The sequence below is a fragment of the Stegostoma tigrinum genome, chromosome 7 (genome assembly GCF_030684315.1).
Source record: "Stegostoma tigrinum isolate sSteTig4 chromosome 7, sSteTig4.hap1, whole genome shotgun sequence".
Classification (NCBI taxonomy): domain Eukaryota; kingdom Metazoa; phylum Chordata; class Chondrichthyes; order Orectolobiformes; family Stegostomatidae; genus Stegostoma; species Stegostoma tigrinum.
This window is the reverse complement of record NC_081360.1, coordinates 32544072-32562302: the sequence shown is the minus strand read 5'-3', so window position 1 is coordinate 32562302 and position 18231 is coordinate 32544072. Positions and strand designations below refer to the sequence as shown.

The 18231-nt window shown below is 39.6% G+C and overlaps 1 protein-coding gene across 6 annotated transcripts in view; it reads right to left on the bottom strand.

Moving 5' to 3' along the window:
- hecw2b (HECT, C2 and WW domain containing E3 ubiquitin protein ligase 2b) overlaps nucleotides 1–18231 on the bottom strand; it is a 297098-nt gene that overhangs the window by 12565 nt on the left and 266302 nt on the right. For 5 of the 6 annotated variants that reach the window (XM_048533661.2, XM_048533665.2, XM_048533663.2 and 2 more), the window contains 4 exons: nucleotides 13386–13532; nucleotides 12732–12846; nucleotides 12558–12643; nucleotides 12358–12470 (listed from right to left, as the gene is read on the bottom strand). In XM_048533661.2, coding sequence (XP_048389618.1) covers nucleotides 12358–12470; nucleotides 12558–12643; nucleotides 12732–12846; nucleotides 13386–13532 — 461 coding nt within the window. Of the gene's footprint in view, nucleotides 1–12357; nucleotides 12471–12557; nucleotides 12644–12731; nucleotides 12863–13385; nucleotides 13533–18231 lie in introns of those variants that run through there. The other variant, XR_009445933.1, reaches the window with a different exon arrangement.

The following is an 18231-nucleotide window of genomic DNA, read 5'->3' as shown; positions in this document are numbered from 1 at the left end:
GTTTTTGTTCAGACATTTCAGCACCATGCTAGGGAACATCATCAGCGGACCCTCCAATAAAGCGATGTTATTCTACTCCACTTGGAATTTATACTGTCGGGTTTGTTGTGGTGAGCAGTGTCATTTCGGGTTTTGATCTGTATGGGTTTATGTATGGGGTCCAATTCTATATTTTTGCTGATTGCATTGCAGGTGGACAACCGTGCCCCTAGGAATTCCCATATGTGTCTATGTTTGGCTTGGGCTACCATGGTTACTTTGTCCCAGGTAAACTGATGGCCATCATTGTCTGAATGTACAGATATTAAGGAGAGTCAATCGTGCCGTTTTGCTGGTAGCTGATGCTCGTGTATGCTGATGGCTAGTTTCCTTCCTGTCTGTCCAATGTAATGTTTGTGGCAGTCATTGCATGGTATTTTGTAAACCACATTTATTCTGCATGTTGTGGGAATGGGGTCTTTAATCCTTGTAAGTGTTTGTCGTAGAGTGGCTGTGGGCTTGTGGGCCACCATGATTCCTAGTGGTCATGGGAGTCTTACTGTCAGTTCCAATATGTTCCTGATGTAGGGAAGTGTGGCAAGTATGTTAGGTCTTATTGTGTCCTCCTGTTGTTGTTTGTTAGGTAGGCATCTGTGGGTGAAGTTGCGGGGATATCTGTTTAAGGCAAGGATCTTGTATGTGTTCTTCTTCTTCCCGGTGTAATTCTGGAGTGTTGTAGTGTGTCGTGGCCCATTTAAATAGTGTCCTAATGCAACTTTGTGGGCGTTGGGGTGGTTGCTGTGGAAGTTGAGGTTTTGATCTGTATGGGCTGCTTTTCTGTATACTCATGTTTGGAACTCCCCGGTTTGTCTCTCATTTTACCTTAACATCCAGAAACAGAAGTTGATTGTTGGTTTCTTCTTCCCTTGTGAATTTAATCCCTGTGCATACGCTTTTGATGAGGTGGTGGGTCACTTCTAATTTGTTGCCTTTATTAACAACAAATGTGTTGTCTACATACCAGATCCACAGCTTAGGTTAATGCGTGGAGAAGGTGATGTGTCCTAGTCTTTGCACAACTGCTTCTGCGATGAGCCCCGAGATGGGTGACCCCATTGGTGTACTGTTGATTTGTTTGTATATTTGACCATTAAAGATGAAGTGTGTGGTGACGCAGATGTCTAGTAATTTAAGTATGCTGTCCTTGCTGATGGAGTTGCTGACCGGCCTCCTTTTGCGCCTCAACAATTCCGAGATTGGCTAGCCGCGCTATAAGGCATGACTTCTGCCCAGATGAGGATGGAGGTTTTGTCTTAAAGGAACAATACTTCTTTGAGCATTAAGCACTTCAAAAGCAAGGTGTCAGATCTACATAACATTATGGCCAGCGGCACAGGGACTTCAATGCTGTTAAATCCAGTCTCTGATGTCATTCCCATTCCAGCAATGTTTTATTGGATTCACATGCTGGATTGTGAAAGCAAAAGGAAATTTTGCGAGTGGGATTATCACACAATGTAAAGAAACAGCAAAGTCATTATTTAGTTTTAATAATGGGTTTATCTTACCACCATGTAATTGCGAATGACTAAATATCCACTGCACTACTTCACTTTCAATTCAAACGAAAAGAAAGGGAACTACAAAACCATGATTGACAGGATAAGATTCACAGCAGCATGACTTTCAATATAAACTACTACTTCTTTGTAAAGCTTCCATACATGAAGCTTCAAACCATTTTGTTAGATATTGCATTGGGTTACTATTCCACTCCTCCAATTACATCCAAGAGATATTTGACATAGTTAACTCTAAGCATATATTCACGCAGTAAGCATGGCACATTCTAAACTAACAACATACAGACCAGGATCTTTTGCACTTCAGAACTGCCATTTTTTACCCAATAGAAGGTTGAGTAGATAGTATTAGCATGCAACACAGATTCACACTTGTCAGACGTTGATGGCAACTGATGTGAGAATTGTGCCAAATTCATGCGTGATTCCAGTGAATATGGAGGTGATCGGGGCAAAACAGTTCTCTAACCGTTGTAATTTAAGCAAAAACTTCTTTGTAATCTTGTAAATTTGTAGATAAGACCCACAGACCTGGTAACAGCACGAGATATTTGTTACACAGACAGTTGGCACTTAATAATAACTGAGGTTGTATGGATGTCACCTCTAACTGAACTGTTATGATATATCCTATGTTGAGTTTGAATCTTTCTTCCTATCAGCACTAACTCATATTTGCTCTCTCGGATTAGGAGGAGACTATGAAGTCCTCAGAATATGCCAAACACCCTGAGGATCCACGATCACATGATCCATGTGCATCCTCCACCACTGTAGAGATGCTCAGTTCAGTGTGTACCACGGCAGAGTTAACTAGATTGTCACACAGTAAGGTACACGTTCCATGAGCAGCACTTGCTGCTGGAGTTGGCAAAACTAAAGAACTGATCATTGCCCCCATCTACTTCAATGGAACTGAAACTGAGACAGTAAAGAGCATTGTTTGGAGTGACAATAACCGACAACCTGTCCTAGACTTCCCATTTAGATGCGATGGTCAAGGCAGCACAACAATGCCTCTTCTGCCTCCGGCAGCTCAGGAAATGTGGCATGTTTAAAAGGACCCTCACCATCTTCTACAGCTGCTCCACTGAAAGCATACTGTCCAGGTGCATAACAGCCCTGTACGGCAACTGCTTTGCCAGGACCGTAAGAAACTGCAGGAGGTTGTGTGCACAGCCCAGACCATCATGGAAGCCAACCTTCCCTCTATTTACATGGCTCACTGCCACCGAAATGCAGTCAACATCAAAGACCCATCGCACCCCTTTAATGACCTCCTACAACCTCCTCCATCAGGAAGAAGATACAGAAATCTGAATGCACACACAGGCAGGTTCAGGAACAGCTTCATTCAGGCCATAGTCAGACTGCTGAATGGACTCTAGTGTCGAATAATGTAACCTGCAATGTAACCTGGATGCCTCTAAGTTTTATTGATCTGCATATACTTTGCTTGTTGTGATCTGCCTGTACTGCTCATAAACAAAGCTTTTCACTGTATTTCAGTACACATGACAATAAAACAATCAATCAGATTAGCAATACCACCGGAGCATTCCTATCCAAGGCTACAGTCACTCCAAGTTCTGTTCACCATGGACATGCTGAAACTCAGCTGGTCATCCATCAAATTTGAGCAAGCAGCTTGGGGAAATCTGTGCTCTTCTGTCAGTATTTCCAGAGTACTGAGGAGGAGTCCATTTCTATCATGAATGCTGTGACATTTCAAAAAGAATGGCCACCTGCATTAAGAATGTGGTTGGCCATCAAGTGTATGCTGCCCCATACATTTGGCCTGTATGCTCTGTCTGTCACTTTGCATGAAACAAAAGAAAGCCCTGCCTTAATGGCACAACACCTCAATGAAATGCAGTAAAGTGCTCTTCCTTTCTAAGCCAGCAAACACGGGTGGGAAGGCTACGAGACAGAAGATGGAGGAAGGGCACGTGGCAATGGGTACTCTTTTCTAGTTGCTCTCACTTTTCACCCCTTGTACCTTCTCACAATCCGCACATTATGTTGCATATGTTGCCTTCTGTGCTGATGACCGACTCTGCACTGTACAGTTGGAGCAGTCTTTGGCGGGCACCGACATGCAAAGAGCATCAGCATTAGCATCTCATCTGACAAAGCACTGCTGAAGGCACAGGGTTTGCACCATGTAGGATGATAGGAAATAAATGAGCAAGATTTATCAGTTGCACAAAGAGATTCACTTATGGTGCAAAGCAATGTTTACAGCATTATTTTTATTTCAATTCTGTTCCCCTATCAACCCAATACTTTCTAAGTCATGTTGGCTTTCTGTTAAGCAACATTTTGATTTTTAAAATTCTCATCCTCATTTCATCCCTACCTATCGTTTCAATCACCGCCAGCCCTCACACCAAAATATCTGCACTCCTTCAACTCTAGTACATTTCTGCTTGAATCTCTCTGTTGTTAATGGCTTCACCTTTAGTTGCTGAGGTCCTAAGCCATGGAATATCCTCCCTATATCTAATCCCTAACTTATGACTTTTAGTCCTTTAACACACCCTGTGAATCCTACTTCTTTGACCAATTTTTTTGTGACTAGCTTTGGAGCACGAGTCTTCAGTAAAATGTTTCTGGAATGCTGTCAGGGCCCACAGCCTTTGTAGTATTTAGTGCCTTCAGCTATTTTTTGACACAATGTGGAGCGAACTAAATTGGTTGAAGACAAGTGTTGCATTTATTTTTTAATTTTATTTTCACTTATGACTAAAGATGATAACTTGCAAGGAGACATTTTAAGGTGACTTCAGTAATGACACAGAAGCTGATGCCTTCTGAGACACTTCTGCTTCATGTTGAAAAGAACTGACCCATGCAAATAATGCTAATGGAATATAATTTTCTTTCCGCTCATGACCATTTTATCATGAGCAATCTAGTATGGCCAGAGGATGTTATTAACACTTCTGGTGCTCGCCATGACCATATTAACTCCAATTAAGTAACAAATGCTTTATCACAGATCCTTTTAGGAATTCAAATGCTATTTTACAAATTTTTAAAGTATTGTTATATTATGCAATGTGATATTCATTATATAATGTACATTAATCAAAAATGTTTTAAATTTTCTTATTCAAAAATTTTACTGTTGACGCACAATCTCAGGATAGCTTGATACACAGATTATTTTTCGCATGGGGCAGCACAGTGGCTCAGTGGTTAGCACTGCTGCCTCACAGTGCCAGGGACCCAGGTTTGATTCCAGTTTGGGCCAACTGCCTGTGGGGAGTTTGCACATTCTCCTCACGTCTGCATGGGTTTTCTCCAGGTGCTCTTGTTTCCTCCCACAGTCCAGTGCAATTTAGGTACATTGGCCATGCCAAATTGCCCATAGAGTGCAGGCTAGGTGGGTTAGGCATGGGAAATACAGGGTAGGGGGTGGGTCTAGTGGCAATGCTATTCAGAGGGGTGGTGCAGACTCAATGGGCTGAATGGCCTGCTTCCAGGCAGGAACTCTTCAAGTTAAATTTTAAATTCATTTTCATCAAAGTCACAAAAATGTGCCTTAAACAAACAGCTCTGGACAAGAACTAATTTGAAAGCCACGCTCAGCTTTCTCTGATAGCCTAATTACACAAGGGAAATTAAAATTATGGGTATTGTTGTTTACTAATTTAATTCAAATTCCCATTGTTCCTTATGGAAGTGATTAAGTATGTTATTAAACTCTGCTTAAGCAATAAAAATGATGGCCTGTTAAAATTCCTGCTTTAATAAAGATACGATCACAGCTTTTAGTTAAATTTGTCTGTCCAAACCAATATTTGAAGTTTTAGTTTAAAATGTGCATGACAGAGTCTATCAACCTGATTTATTTGTTCACCGTTACATCAGAGGTAAATTATGCCTGACATATAAACAAGTAAAATGTCCCTGTTAACTTTGAAGTGTGCCCTCTGAAGTAATTCTAACTAAGTTATTTTGGATTTGATGGAATCCATTGTGCAGCAGGCTGTATATTTTCAAATCAAAATAAATTGATGTTTGTGCCTTTATTTCCATTGATACTTATATTTTCAAGTGTCTACATATAAGATGTACATCAACTTTCCATTACTATTAAGTAGTTTGGCAATTGAACATTAATTGTTTAAATTTTTATCAAAATAAAATTACATTATTATATGTATTTGTACCTATGTTAAATAGTTTAATACATTGAAAATTAGGTTTCTGTTATTGGTATGCTGAAACATATTCTGTTATCTTTGCCTGCAAAGGAAGTGAGGAATGCACAAACCCTGCCCAGAGTGCATATCCAGTCCCATAGGTTGCTGTCTCACTTGGTTTATATCAGTTCTGTACAGAAAATCCCCTGTCAGACTGAAATAATTTAACTTGTTTCCTCAGATAATGCTCATGAGCTTGCTGCTGTAAGAATCTGGTCCATTATTGTTGTCCAATTTCAGTCAAGAGTAAGTAGGGTCGAATACAGTACTAAATTTGGAAACCTCCTCCATTTTTGTAACACAACCTTAAGAAAGCCAGAGACAACAAAGGTGGATGAACACAGCAGGCCAAAGAAAGCCATGTATTTCATGTGATTAAACAAAACTTTGAAATGATAACAACAGGACACTTAGAGTCATGTCATATGAGTTAAAGATTTCAGACTGGGATCTAAGAACTTTGAAACAACTAAGTGTTAATGTATGAAAATTAAGTGTTTTACTTAATCTGCAGCTGCTTCATTCTTATTTTTATGTAATCTGAAATCTTACAATAAATTAGATCTGTTTAAACTTCGAGAAGATGTTGAATATTATCAGTTGGGTCAATGAGTGGGCCAGTGACCCAGAAATAAATGGCTTGCCAACTCCTGCTGCCATTAAACTAGTCCATACAATGAAGTCATACCAGGCCAATTGATGGATTGATTTATTATTGTCATATCTACTACGATACATCCTCTGCAGGCAGACAGTGCCACACAAAGTGCATCAGAGCATCATAACAGAGTGCAGAATACAGTGTTACAGCCATAGAGAAGGTGCAGAAAGAGAAAGCAGAATTATCATTTGAGAAGTCCTTTCAAAAGTCTGATAACAACGGGGAAGGAGCCGGTCTTGAATCTATTTGGACGTGCATTTAAACCTCTGCCCAACGGAAGAGGATGGAAGAGAGGATAACTGGGGTAGGATAGGTCTTTGATCATGTTCTTTGCTTTCCTGAGGCAGCGGCAAGCATTGATGGAGTCAATGCTTGTGAGGCTGGTTTGCCTGATGGACGGGGCTATGTTCATCACTCTTTGTAGTTTCTCTTGGTCTTGGGAACAGCGGCAGCCATACCATGCTGTGATGCATCCAGAAAGGGTGCTTTCTATGATGCATTTATAAAAATTGATAGGAGTCATTGTGGACAAACTCCTGAGGATGTAGAGATATTGCTGTGCTTTCTTGATCACAATATCAATGTGGGTGGACTGGGACAGATTGTTGGTGATTGTCACTCACAGTAACTTGATGCTCTCAACCATTTCCATCTCAGCACCATTGATGCCGACAGAGGCGTGCCCACCACTCTACTTCCTGAAGTCAATAACCAGCCCCTTAATTTTCCTAACATTGATGGAGAGATTTGGTGGCCTGTGAGAGAATTTTTGGTCCACATCGTTGTGAAGTGTCGGGCTGTTCCCCCACATGCTGGAGAAGGGCTGGTGGGGCATGTCAGGCAGGTAACCAACAAGCCATGTGTCAGAAGTAGCTGTGCTGTCACATTTAAAGGGAGCACCTGGCACTGGTCTGCATTAGGTTCGCTGCCCCAGTCTAAAGGGTGAGTAGGAGGACTGTGAAGTATGCAGAAAGACTGGAACTGTCACTGAAAGTGAGTTTTAAATGCAATATTAAACACTAATCTAAAGGGAGTATATGGCAACTTTCTTGAGAAATCGACAGTTCCAAAGAAGCATCATCAAACTCGAAACGTTAACTGTCTCTCTCTCTCTACAGATGCTGTCAAATCTGCTCTTTTCTTCCGCACTTGCAGCTTTACTCCAGCATCCACCATATTTTGCTTTAATTTTTAGAAAAATGTCAATGTTGAAAATATGGAAAAATGCTACACTGCAACCTCCACAGATGGCAGAGACTCATACAGGTCAGAGGTTAGGAAAAGGACCAAAGACAGTAAGTTCAAGGTTTAATTTTTAACACCCTCCAAGTTCTTATCAGGCTGTAAGTAGCTGGCAGCAAGTTCTCATGCCATGGGCAGTAAGAATTGCCAATGCTGGAGTCGGAGATAACACAGTATGGAGCTGGAGGAACACAGCAGGCCAGGCAGCATCGGGGAGCAAGCAAGTTGGCATTTCGGGTCGGGACACTTCTTCAGAAATGGGGCAATGGAAGGGAGCTCGCAAATAAATAGAAAGGAGGGGTGGGGCTGGGGAAGGTAGGTGGGATTGTGAGTGTAGGTCAGCAGTAGTGGGGATTGGTCAGTGATGTGGGAGGAGCAGATAGGTGGGAGAGAAAATGGACAGCTTGTGTCAGTTCTAAGGGGCGGGGATGAGAGGGAGGGTTGGTCAAAGGGATGAGGTCGGGGGTGAGGAGATTTTGAAACTGGTAAAGTTCACATTTAGGCCATTGGGCTGTCGGCTCCCAAGGCAGAATATGAGGTGTTGTTCCTCCAGTTTCCAGGTGGCGTCATTGTGACACTGGAGGAGACCCAGGATGGACATGTTGCCCAGGGAGTGGGAGGGGGAGTGGAAATGGTTTGTGGCTGGAAGGTGTTGTTGTTTGTCATGAACAGAATGCAGGTGCTCGAGAAAGCGGACTCTGAGACTCAGCTTGGTCTCACCGACGTAGGGGAGACCACATCAGGAGCAGAGGATTCAATACACCACATTAGCGGGTGTGCAGGTGAACCTCTGTCTGATGTGAAAGGTTTTTTGGGTTCCTTGGATGGAGGTGAGGGGGGGTGGAGTATATGGGCAAGCGTAGCACTTTCTGTGGTTGCAGGGAAAGGTGCCAGGGGTGGTGGGGCTAGTGGGAGTGTGGAGCAGATGAGGGAATCGCAGAGAGGGTGGAAGGCAGGTAGGGGAGGGGAGGGAAATATATCTTTGGCTGTCAGCTGACAGCAAAAGTAAACAGATGAAAGCTGCATGGACAGAGAAGACAGAGGAGACTAGCAGCACTGAGGTCACCTCACAGATCTGGATTCAGTGTCCTCCTGAGATCAGCGCGAGTAAGTAAAGCTTCATTGTGGAGATGGGCACAGATGGAAACGTAACGACAAGTCGAAATCTGGGCTATAACACTGGATGGCTCCCAGAGTCATGAGAGAAAATGCACGCCTGGCAATAGATTCAGCTAGAAGCACATGCGAATGTATAACTTGTAAGGATGGGTGGGTTTTGGAAAACACTGGATGGAGCATTACCCATTGCCTGCCATGAGTTGGCACAATGTGGCAGGTTCACAGCCAGTTACTGTAGCAGCATAAGTGTGCCTTTCATTCCGCATAATCAGACAAGGCTGCTTTAATAAAGGATAAGAGGGTCCAGAAAATCAGCGAGAGGAGCTGGAAAGGAGGGAGAGTGGCAAAACTGACTCTCCTCCTCCCTGTAGAGGTTAAAGCACTGCAGCTGTCAGCGGATAATTGGAATTGAACCAGTGACTTCAGCAAAACTGGTGTAAAGTGACAGGATGCTGAGCTTTGAAGGGAATGTTATGCAATGCTGATGGAGACAGAATCTAAAAGCCTCAATTAAAGGGAGTGTCATGGTTGCTGTGGTCACATAGACAAACCTTTTTTTCATCTGTAATGCTGAGGGCTCCAAATATTTAGGATGTGTGATAACACAACTTGGAGAATATAAATTCTATTGTGGAGACCTAACTGTGATTTCACAAATTGCCAATCAAGAATTTTCAACTATCAGGTGTTTGGGATATTACCTTAAATCTCCACCCTTCTGTCTCCCCCAAAGGTCCACCATCCAGTGGCCAGTCTGAGGAGGGATCACACCCACCCCCTAAGCAAATTGTGGCACAGCCTTTCTCAGCACCCAGCTCCGTTGCAGGTACTGGCACACCAAAGTTCACGATGGTGCAGTCAAATGCACAAATTATTGAGGTTACTTCACGGTATCTCATGCAGCTACTGGAAACAGAGACAGAAAGAGAGATGTGGCAGGATTACAGCTGTTGGGGGATTGCACAAGTTGATCTAGATGTTGAGTCCTTGTTAGACAATGAGTCTCTAGAGTCATCCGTAAGACAACAGATGCTGAATCTCCAGAAAGATATCTGTGAAGATGTGTTATGAGAGGGGTTGCAAGCTTTAGCAAGATCTTTTGAGGTGTCCATCCAGGCCATGAGCATTGTATTCACCAGATTTTGAATCTCTGTGTCTCTACTCAGGATATTCTTGTAAATGTGATAGACCCAGCAGACTGCAGAGGTTATCACTGGATTATGCTCTGACCTGTACTCCATCACCTTTGCTCAGGGATCCAGAACCAGGGCAACAAAGAGAACAGCAGTTTGGACACAAATCCGGCTGCATATCCCACTCTGGGACTTGCAAACAGACCTCATGCTGGAGGTTGAGCAGCTGACATCACCTAGAAGCTCCATTAAATTGCTGAAGTGTGATATTGGTTCCAGCAAGTGTATTAAATCCAACCTGACAAACAAAATGATGAAACACTGACTTTTTCGCATGGCATTTTTCATACCCGCAGTGCATATTCTATGTGATTGAATTATTTATTGCAATTAATTGTCCTCTTAATGAGATTAAAAGCTTTTCAATTGTCACTTTGCATTTGTTGGGTAGGTTCCCTATTTCGAATGCCACCCACCCACTGTTATAGCATTCTGGCACAATTTCACCAGGTATGCATTCCAAGGTCATTGTGCCAGATGCAGCGTAGTGCAATTCAAGAAATAGACATTCTGCTCAATATTTCTCCTTATGGAAATCCAAAACCATGGGGTAATCCAAAACTAAGGGACCTAATTATAAACTGATAAATCCAATAAGGAATTCAGGAGCACCTCCTTTACTAACAGAAACCTCTTTACTTGAGTGAGGGACTTACTTCTGTAAGGAGTAGATAGGGTAACTATGAGAGATGTTTTTATTAGGAAACAGATTTAGAAGATGAGGGGGAAAGGAATATGCAGACAGAATGATCTGAAATTAGGCAGGAGACGACTTGTGTGGAACAGAAATCTGGCAGCAATTGAGTTGAATAATGCCCGTTTCAGTGCTGTAAATGATATGTTTCATGATGTAGTGTAGCCTGAACTTTGTAAAATTTCAGAGTTGTTTTTTTCTATCAGTTCAAATCTGAAGATTTCTGAAATGCATGTAATTCATTTGCCCTGATCTTTGTTTGTCGGTAGACAGTTACAGTTGAAATCTTTTCATACCCATTCGAAATGCATTGACAAGACAAAAGTTTTGTCTACCTATGTCATAAGCATGATAGTGACAGGTAAAGGTGTAGTCCGTCTACATTTCTGTGCAGACACTCCACAGGGCTGAGCAACATTGGGGCAAAGACAGAGTTCCTGTTTGGGCAGGGTGACAGAGGGTGGCCATGCAGGAGAAGCCTCTCTGTTTAGCAACTCAAATTTGTACATGCCACCACAATGAAATGAACGACCTTCTCCTTCACCTCAACAAACAACCTGCATTTAAATACTGTGCTTAATGTACTGAATTGTCCCTAAGTGCCTCACAAGTGTTGCAAAACGTCACACCTCCTCCGACATTTCTGTGTATTCCAACCCAGAAATGGCTTCCAGACATCCAATACCAATGATTGTGTGTTCATGATGGTGATGCTATGGAGGTCATAACAGACTTGGAGATACATACAAGTACTGGATGGCTCCTCTTGTGTGGCTCAGGAAGCATAACTGTTGTTTTAGAATGTTAATGACCTGGTTCATCATATTTTTGGTATTTGAATGGCTTTTGTTTTATCCTCACATGCTTGCATAGCCAAGCATTATCAGCCAAATGCAGAGGTGGAAGTGTACTTCTAAGCACTCCGGTTTATCTTGGAAGCCCACATATTGCTCTCAGATGAGGAAAGACATGATTGGTGCTCCCTGAGAAGCCATGATGGGTAAAGCTATCTGTAGAAAGTCGTCCTCATCCACTCTCTCGTCAGAACTTTGCCTTCCTCCCTCTTCTCCAATTCCTGCCACTGCACCTTCAGCTCCCACAATTCTTGCAGAGTTCATGTGTACAGGTTAACAAAATTTCTATCCTCCTCAAAGGTATGCACTAATGATGAAGAGATATCCACAAACAAGCTACAGTAGTTCTACAAACGTTGGTATAACAGAAATAAGTCAAAAGCACCATGTACGTAAGTTACGTGCTTGTCCTTTTAAACAGCAGTCATTGGGAGGGAGGGTACATCTGAACAGTGGAGAATGATGTGCTTAAAAAATATCCACCAATCAGCTGAATGACGTAATGATCCAACAAATTCTGGTGCATCTGAGACACCCAGATTAGTGTTCTATCCAACATGGAGCACAGCATAGAGTATGTTGGAAGTGTACTGAGTACCTTTTTCTTACTTCAGACCAAGTACCAAGAATGCTATGGAAGCAAAGCTCATGGCCTTAACACTGCAACAGCCACTGCAAAGTGGATAATCTAAACAAGTACTGTGGTAGGATCACAGGATGGATAGAAACATTATAATAAACAGAATAAGTTATATTTTATATCTACGAATACTAAGATAGTAATGGAAAAGAAAATGTTTACTGCATTATGTTGCACATACCTCGGAAGTGAGGTAATTTTACCCCATTTCTCAATACAAAATCTTCGGGGTCCATTGCTGCCACGCAACGATGCAAAGCCTTCATAGGGTATGCTTGATGTACCCGTGACAAACTAGCAAAGGAATAGAGTTTTAGTAATAATAGTGAATATACAGGTGCTTAGTAGAATACCTCACCAAGGTAATTGGTTTAACTGTACCTGTAACAATCTTAGTCTCTGCTCATTGTTGAATCTTTCAACTGCAGCCCAAAACCACCTGATCACTATATGATTGTCATGGTACCCTTTGAAAAAATAAATGAACATGCATAAGATGCTGAATTTTAAAATATTAAACTAATATCATGATTAAAATAATCCAAATCATCTCACCTCCTCTGTACTCTGTATTGTTTCTCCAATCGCTTAAATCAATCTCTGCTGTGCCAGCAATCACTAATTCTAATTCCCGTGCATCAAACACAGAAACAAGCCGGGCATCCACCACCTAGAATAAGGAACTGCTATTAAATAAAAGCATAACACCAATTAAAGTAACATCTGAAAGTTATCCTGAATTTCTAGTTAGAACTTGCATTCATGTAGTTGGAGCCAATGAGTATAATTTAACCTTACATAGATTGAAGCTCAATTAAGATATTGCTTCTATTAGCATATTTTCATTAGTGATTATTTCAATCCCTCAGGATCCCCTAACACATTATTCTTTAGGTTTCATTATGAAAGACCTCACATTGAAGAGAAATGACAAAATATTTTTGTGCTGGCCTATATTTTTCACATTCCCTATTCCCAATCTAGGGACATACATGTTTATTTGCTTTTTCATACCAAAAAAGAGATGAAACAATTTACACAAGACATGTTCAATGATAGTCAGTAATTATTCAAATAAAGTTAGATAAATTTGACATGCTCTATCCCAACAATTACTTGTATAAAATGAAATATTTTGGCAAGAAGAATTATCAGATTAACATCATTCCTTTATTTTCATTGCATATATTGTGTATCTACCATCCTTACCTCATAGAAGCCACGTACTAAACTTTCTGTTTGTTGCACTACACCCCTCTCAATGCGCCATTTTACCATTTTTTCAATGTACTCTTTCTTGTTTTTTTCTACAACAGGGATGTTTGCTCCACCTGGCTTCAGTTCTCTCTCTGTAATCTATTCCAAAAAAAAACAATCATTTCTACCCTTGAAGGAAATGAATTTCAGGTCATTGAAAACCTGTAATATTATTTACATTAAACATTCTAAAAATAGGCATCAAAAACACACTTATTGTTATGTAGTGAAGGTATAGCCACTGAAGTTTAATTTGACAATATAGCCTAAAACTAAACATTCAGATTACAATTGGCAGGAATTATAAACATTTTTAAACAGAAATGTCAGAAGTAAAAATTTACCAATTTTAAAAATTTAAAAAATTATAGTCTGCAAAGTGTTTCCTCATTTATTATATTAGTACTGTTCAGATGCATTCATTGAAGAATTATTACATACTTTTTAAGATTTTTATATCCTTATTTTTGTTAGATTATAATAAATACTAAGTGTCCATTTGGGAAATGACTTGATTGTAATGTGGTTCAGTTTTCAAAAAGCACTTGATAAAATGGCATTCGAGAGATTATAGGGCTCATGGGATTAGGAGTTAAATATTAGTATGGAGGCAGGTTTGGTAAATGGACGGAAAACAGTGAATAAAAATAAATGTGACAATTTCCAATTTGCAATTACCTTGGTAAATGTGAGGTCTTTCACAATGAAACGTAAAGAATAATGTGTTAGGGGATCCTGAGGGATTGAAATCATCACTAATGAAAATATGCTATTATCAATTGTTCACCACTATCAAAAAGATAGATCTCAGTCACCTGTTCACATTTGGTCAAGAATTTAGCTTATTAATTATTTTTATAGCTCTGTTAATGAGATTGAGTTATTGCTTGTGGTTGTATTATGATTGTGGGTATTGGGGTACATTTAAGAAAGAGAAAGGGAGAAAACAGCAATCTATAGCAGAACCAATGTGGATGTATTAATGGGAATTATGTTTGATGAATTTGTTAAAGTTCTTGAGGATGTAACTAACAAGATGGATAATGGGGAAATGGCTTGATTGTAATGTGATTAAGTTTTCAAAAAGCACTTGATAAAATGGCATTCGAGAGATTATAGGGCTCATGGGATTAGGAATTAAATATTAGTATGGAGGCAGGTTTGGTAAATGGATGGAAAACAGTGAATAAAAATAAATGTGACAATTTCCAATTTGCAACAGGCAATTAGTGGGGTATCACAGGGACGGAAGCTTCAGTTGTTTATAATCTATAATAATGATGAGGGAATCAAATGAAACATATCTACGTTTGCTGATGACACAAAGTCAGATGGAAAGGTAACCAGTGAGGAGGATGCAAAGAAGCTGCAATGGGAGAGACTGTGCAATAACATATCAGATGGAATACAATGTGGCAAAATGTGAGGCTATCAATTTTGGATAGAAACATAAAAAGTGCAATATATTTTTTGAACAGCAAGAGTCAGGCAATGTTTGCATTGTTTGCACGTGAATCACAAAATCAACGGGCAGATATGGTAAGCAACCAATGAGGTAAATCATATGTTATCATTTTATAAAGGAATTGGATTATCGATGTAAAGAAGTCTTATAAAAATTATACAGAACATTTACGAAACCAAACCTAGAGAGCTCTTTTTGGTCTTCTTACCCAAGGACGGACATCCTTGCTTTAGAGGATAGATTGAATAGAAGAGGCCTATATTTCTTGCAGTTTATAAGATTGAGAAATAATCTCATCGATATATACATAATGTGTTAGGTGAGTGACGTGGTAGATGCTGAGAAAATGTTTTCATTGATTGTTGAGTCCAGAACACAAGGTCACAGTCTTTAGCATAAGAGGTAAACACGATTCAGAGCTGTGATAGATCATTACGTCTTCACTCAAAGTGATGTAAAGTTTTGGAATTCTCTAACCCAATGGAAGTTTGGCATGTCCAAGAGCTGAGTAAATTCAAGACAATTTATTTACTCATATACTACAATCCCTTTGTAAATCATTAGATTTTTGGGTACTAAGGAAATTAAAGAGCAATATAGGAAAGCAGAGTAGAGGTAGAAGATCAGCCATGATTTTGATGAATATGGATTAGGCTCAAGGGTCAAATGGCAACTTAGTATTTATTTTAATCTAACAAAAATAAGGATATAAAAATCTTAAGAAGTACGTAATAATTCTTCAATGAATGCATCTGAACAGTACTAATATAATAAATGAGGAAACACTTTGTAGACTATAAATTCTGTTTGAAGATATTACAGACCACATTCTAATTACATGAAGAAGCATGTTAAAAATGAAATGTAGTGTGGTATGGAGGAATAGATTTTAATCAGATAACAAGCATATCCTGGTAATGAGTAGGTCAGGATAATTGGCATACAATATGTGCTGCCCTTCTATTCTCATGCCAGAGGAGTGGTATTTTAAAGCAAAATTTATTTGCATGTGTGAACATTCAAAACGTAAGTCAGAGTGCCTTTAAAGATTTATTTTAGCTACTGGCAGGACTTAGGCATCATTTAAATGAATAAGTTATCTGTATTCTTATTACTATCATGATGCCCATATCTCTGGGAAACCGTGATTATGAAGGAGCTCGTGAATTTTGTATTGTTCAGACTTAAAATTCCCGGAATATTTTTAACTAGTTTAAAAGCCAACTGAGATTGATTTTAAGATAACAAAGTGTGAAGCTGGATGAACACAGCAGGCCAAGCAGCATCTCAAGAGCACAAAAGCTGATGTTTCGGGCCTAGACCCTTCATAAAGGGTCTAGGCCTGAAACATCAGCTTTTGTGCTCCTAAGATGCTGCTTGGCCTGCTGCGTTCATCCAGCTTCACACTTTGTTATCTTAGATTCTCCAGCATCTGTAGTTCCCATTATCTCTGAGATTGATTTTATCTCAGGGAACATGAATGGCTGTTGATTGGAGTTTAAATTGGGTCCATTCAATGGGATAAACAAATATTACAGATGAGAAGCCACTAAATGAACATTGTACACTAGTTTGAAGGTTTGGCAGAAGAACTAAAATCAGTATAAATGAAATAGATTTCTCCCACTAGTTTGGAAACCATCAAGCTCTTTACAGTATGGTACAAAAGCTACTTTAGTTTACTATGTAATTCCAGAACTTTCCACCAACAAAATAAGTGAATTATTAAGTTTATCTAATTTTTCTAAAAAATGTCAGTTATTATAGTAAACCTTTTATTTTGAAATATCATCCCAACTGTTAAAAGCAAATTTAAATTCTTTTCACCAAGAATGCTAAAGTATAACTGCCTCATACAGTAAGTCATTACATATATGTAGCAGAAATAAATGTGGCATTGTAGTGCATATGAATAATCAGCCTCATTTTAGCCAGAAGATGAAGTTTAACATTTAAATGTTTGCAAAGATGGAGTAAGGTAAAATCCCCATATTCCTAGAGAACCACAGAGCTACCCCCTCATCAAAGAGTGAGAGAGAGAGACAGAGAGAGAGACAGAGAGAGAGAGAGAGAGAGAGAGAGAGAGAGAGACAGAGAGAGAGACAGAGAGAGAGACAGAGAGAGAGACAGAGAGAGAGACAGAGAGACAGAGAGAGAGAGCGAGAGAGAGCAGACTGGTGGTGGTTTAACCTGAGTGTCATCATACTCAGGTGAGGGGCAAGGTTGAGAAAAAGAATCAAGTTAATTATTGCTTTCCTGTATTAAATGCTACATTTCTAAAGAATTTTGTTTTACTCACGGTGGTGAATATTACACTTAGGTTTGAACTACTTCATATTAAAACAAATCATTCTTAAAATATGAGTCTTGATGGTGGGGTGGTGCTAGAAGCAGAAGAGGGCTGAGGTTAAATGGGTAACCATGGATAGTAGATGACTAACTATTAAATTTAACCATCATTTATTCAATAAAAATCATCTCAAATTTTCAGTGTAAATATAAATATAGTGCTCTCTCATATTGTAACTTCTTATTTCTTCTGAAATTTCTACATCTACATTCTAAGGCAAATAATACTTCAAAATATTTGTCTCATGGGTACGGTGTTCCATGACAGGAGGACAAAATACACAAAACAACTAAATTAGAAATACAGGGAGAATACAGAAATGAAATTAAGAAATAGCTCAATAGAATGAAAAGGTTATGATTTTTGCTTCCCAGACCTCATATTATTCACAACATTTTTAATTTGATCAAAGAAAAAGCTAGCTATAGAGTCCTGCAGTGATTTGTGCCAAAGAAATAAAAGGGCATATTGCATGACCTTGAAATTCCAGCAGGGCTCACAAGATTTCATGTCAAAGAACTGGGGTAAAGTGGCTGTTGCCGTGATTTCCCACTCTCTGAAAACTGGGTTTGGAATCGCCTCTATAAAATGTACTTTATTCCATGTCTGTTAAGTGAAAATAACTTCAAGAGCTGTTCCGGTTAGGTGTCAAAGTGAGGATGGTTCATGCATGTTTGGCAGATTCTGTTCCTGCTGGAGTCACTTTTATTTCACCCCAGTGTCTGGACTGGCAATATTAAGCTTTATGGAGTGTAATTCTATCTAAATATTAACTATTAAATAAAGGCACATCCCAGAATGGCTAAGAAAAAACACATTAGAACAGGTCAGTTTGCTTCAAATAGGATCAGGACTTGATTTTTTTTTACTATTTTTACGTCTCAGTAACCAGCTCAAAACTGATTAGGTATGTGTAGGAATTGTACTGATTTGTTAGAAATCATTGGTTGAATAGTTTTGCTTAAATTTAATACTGCCATGTT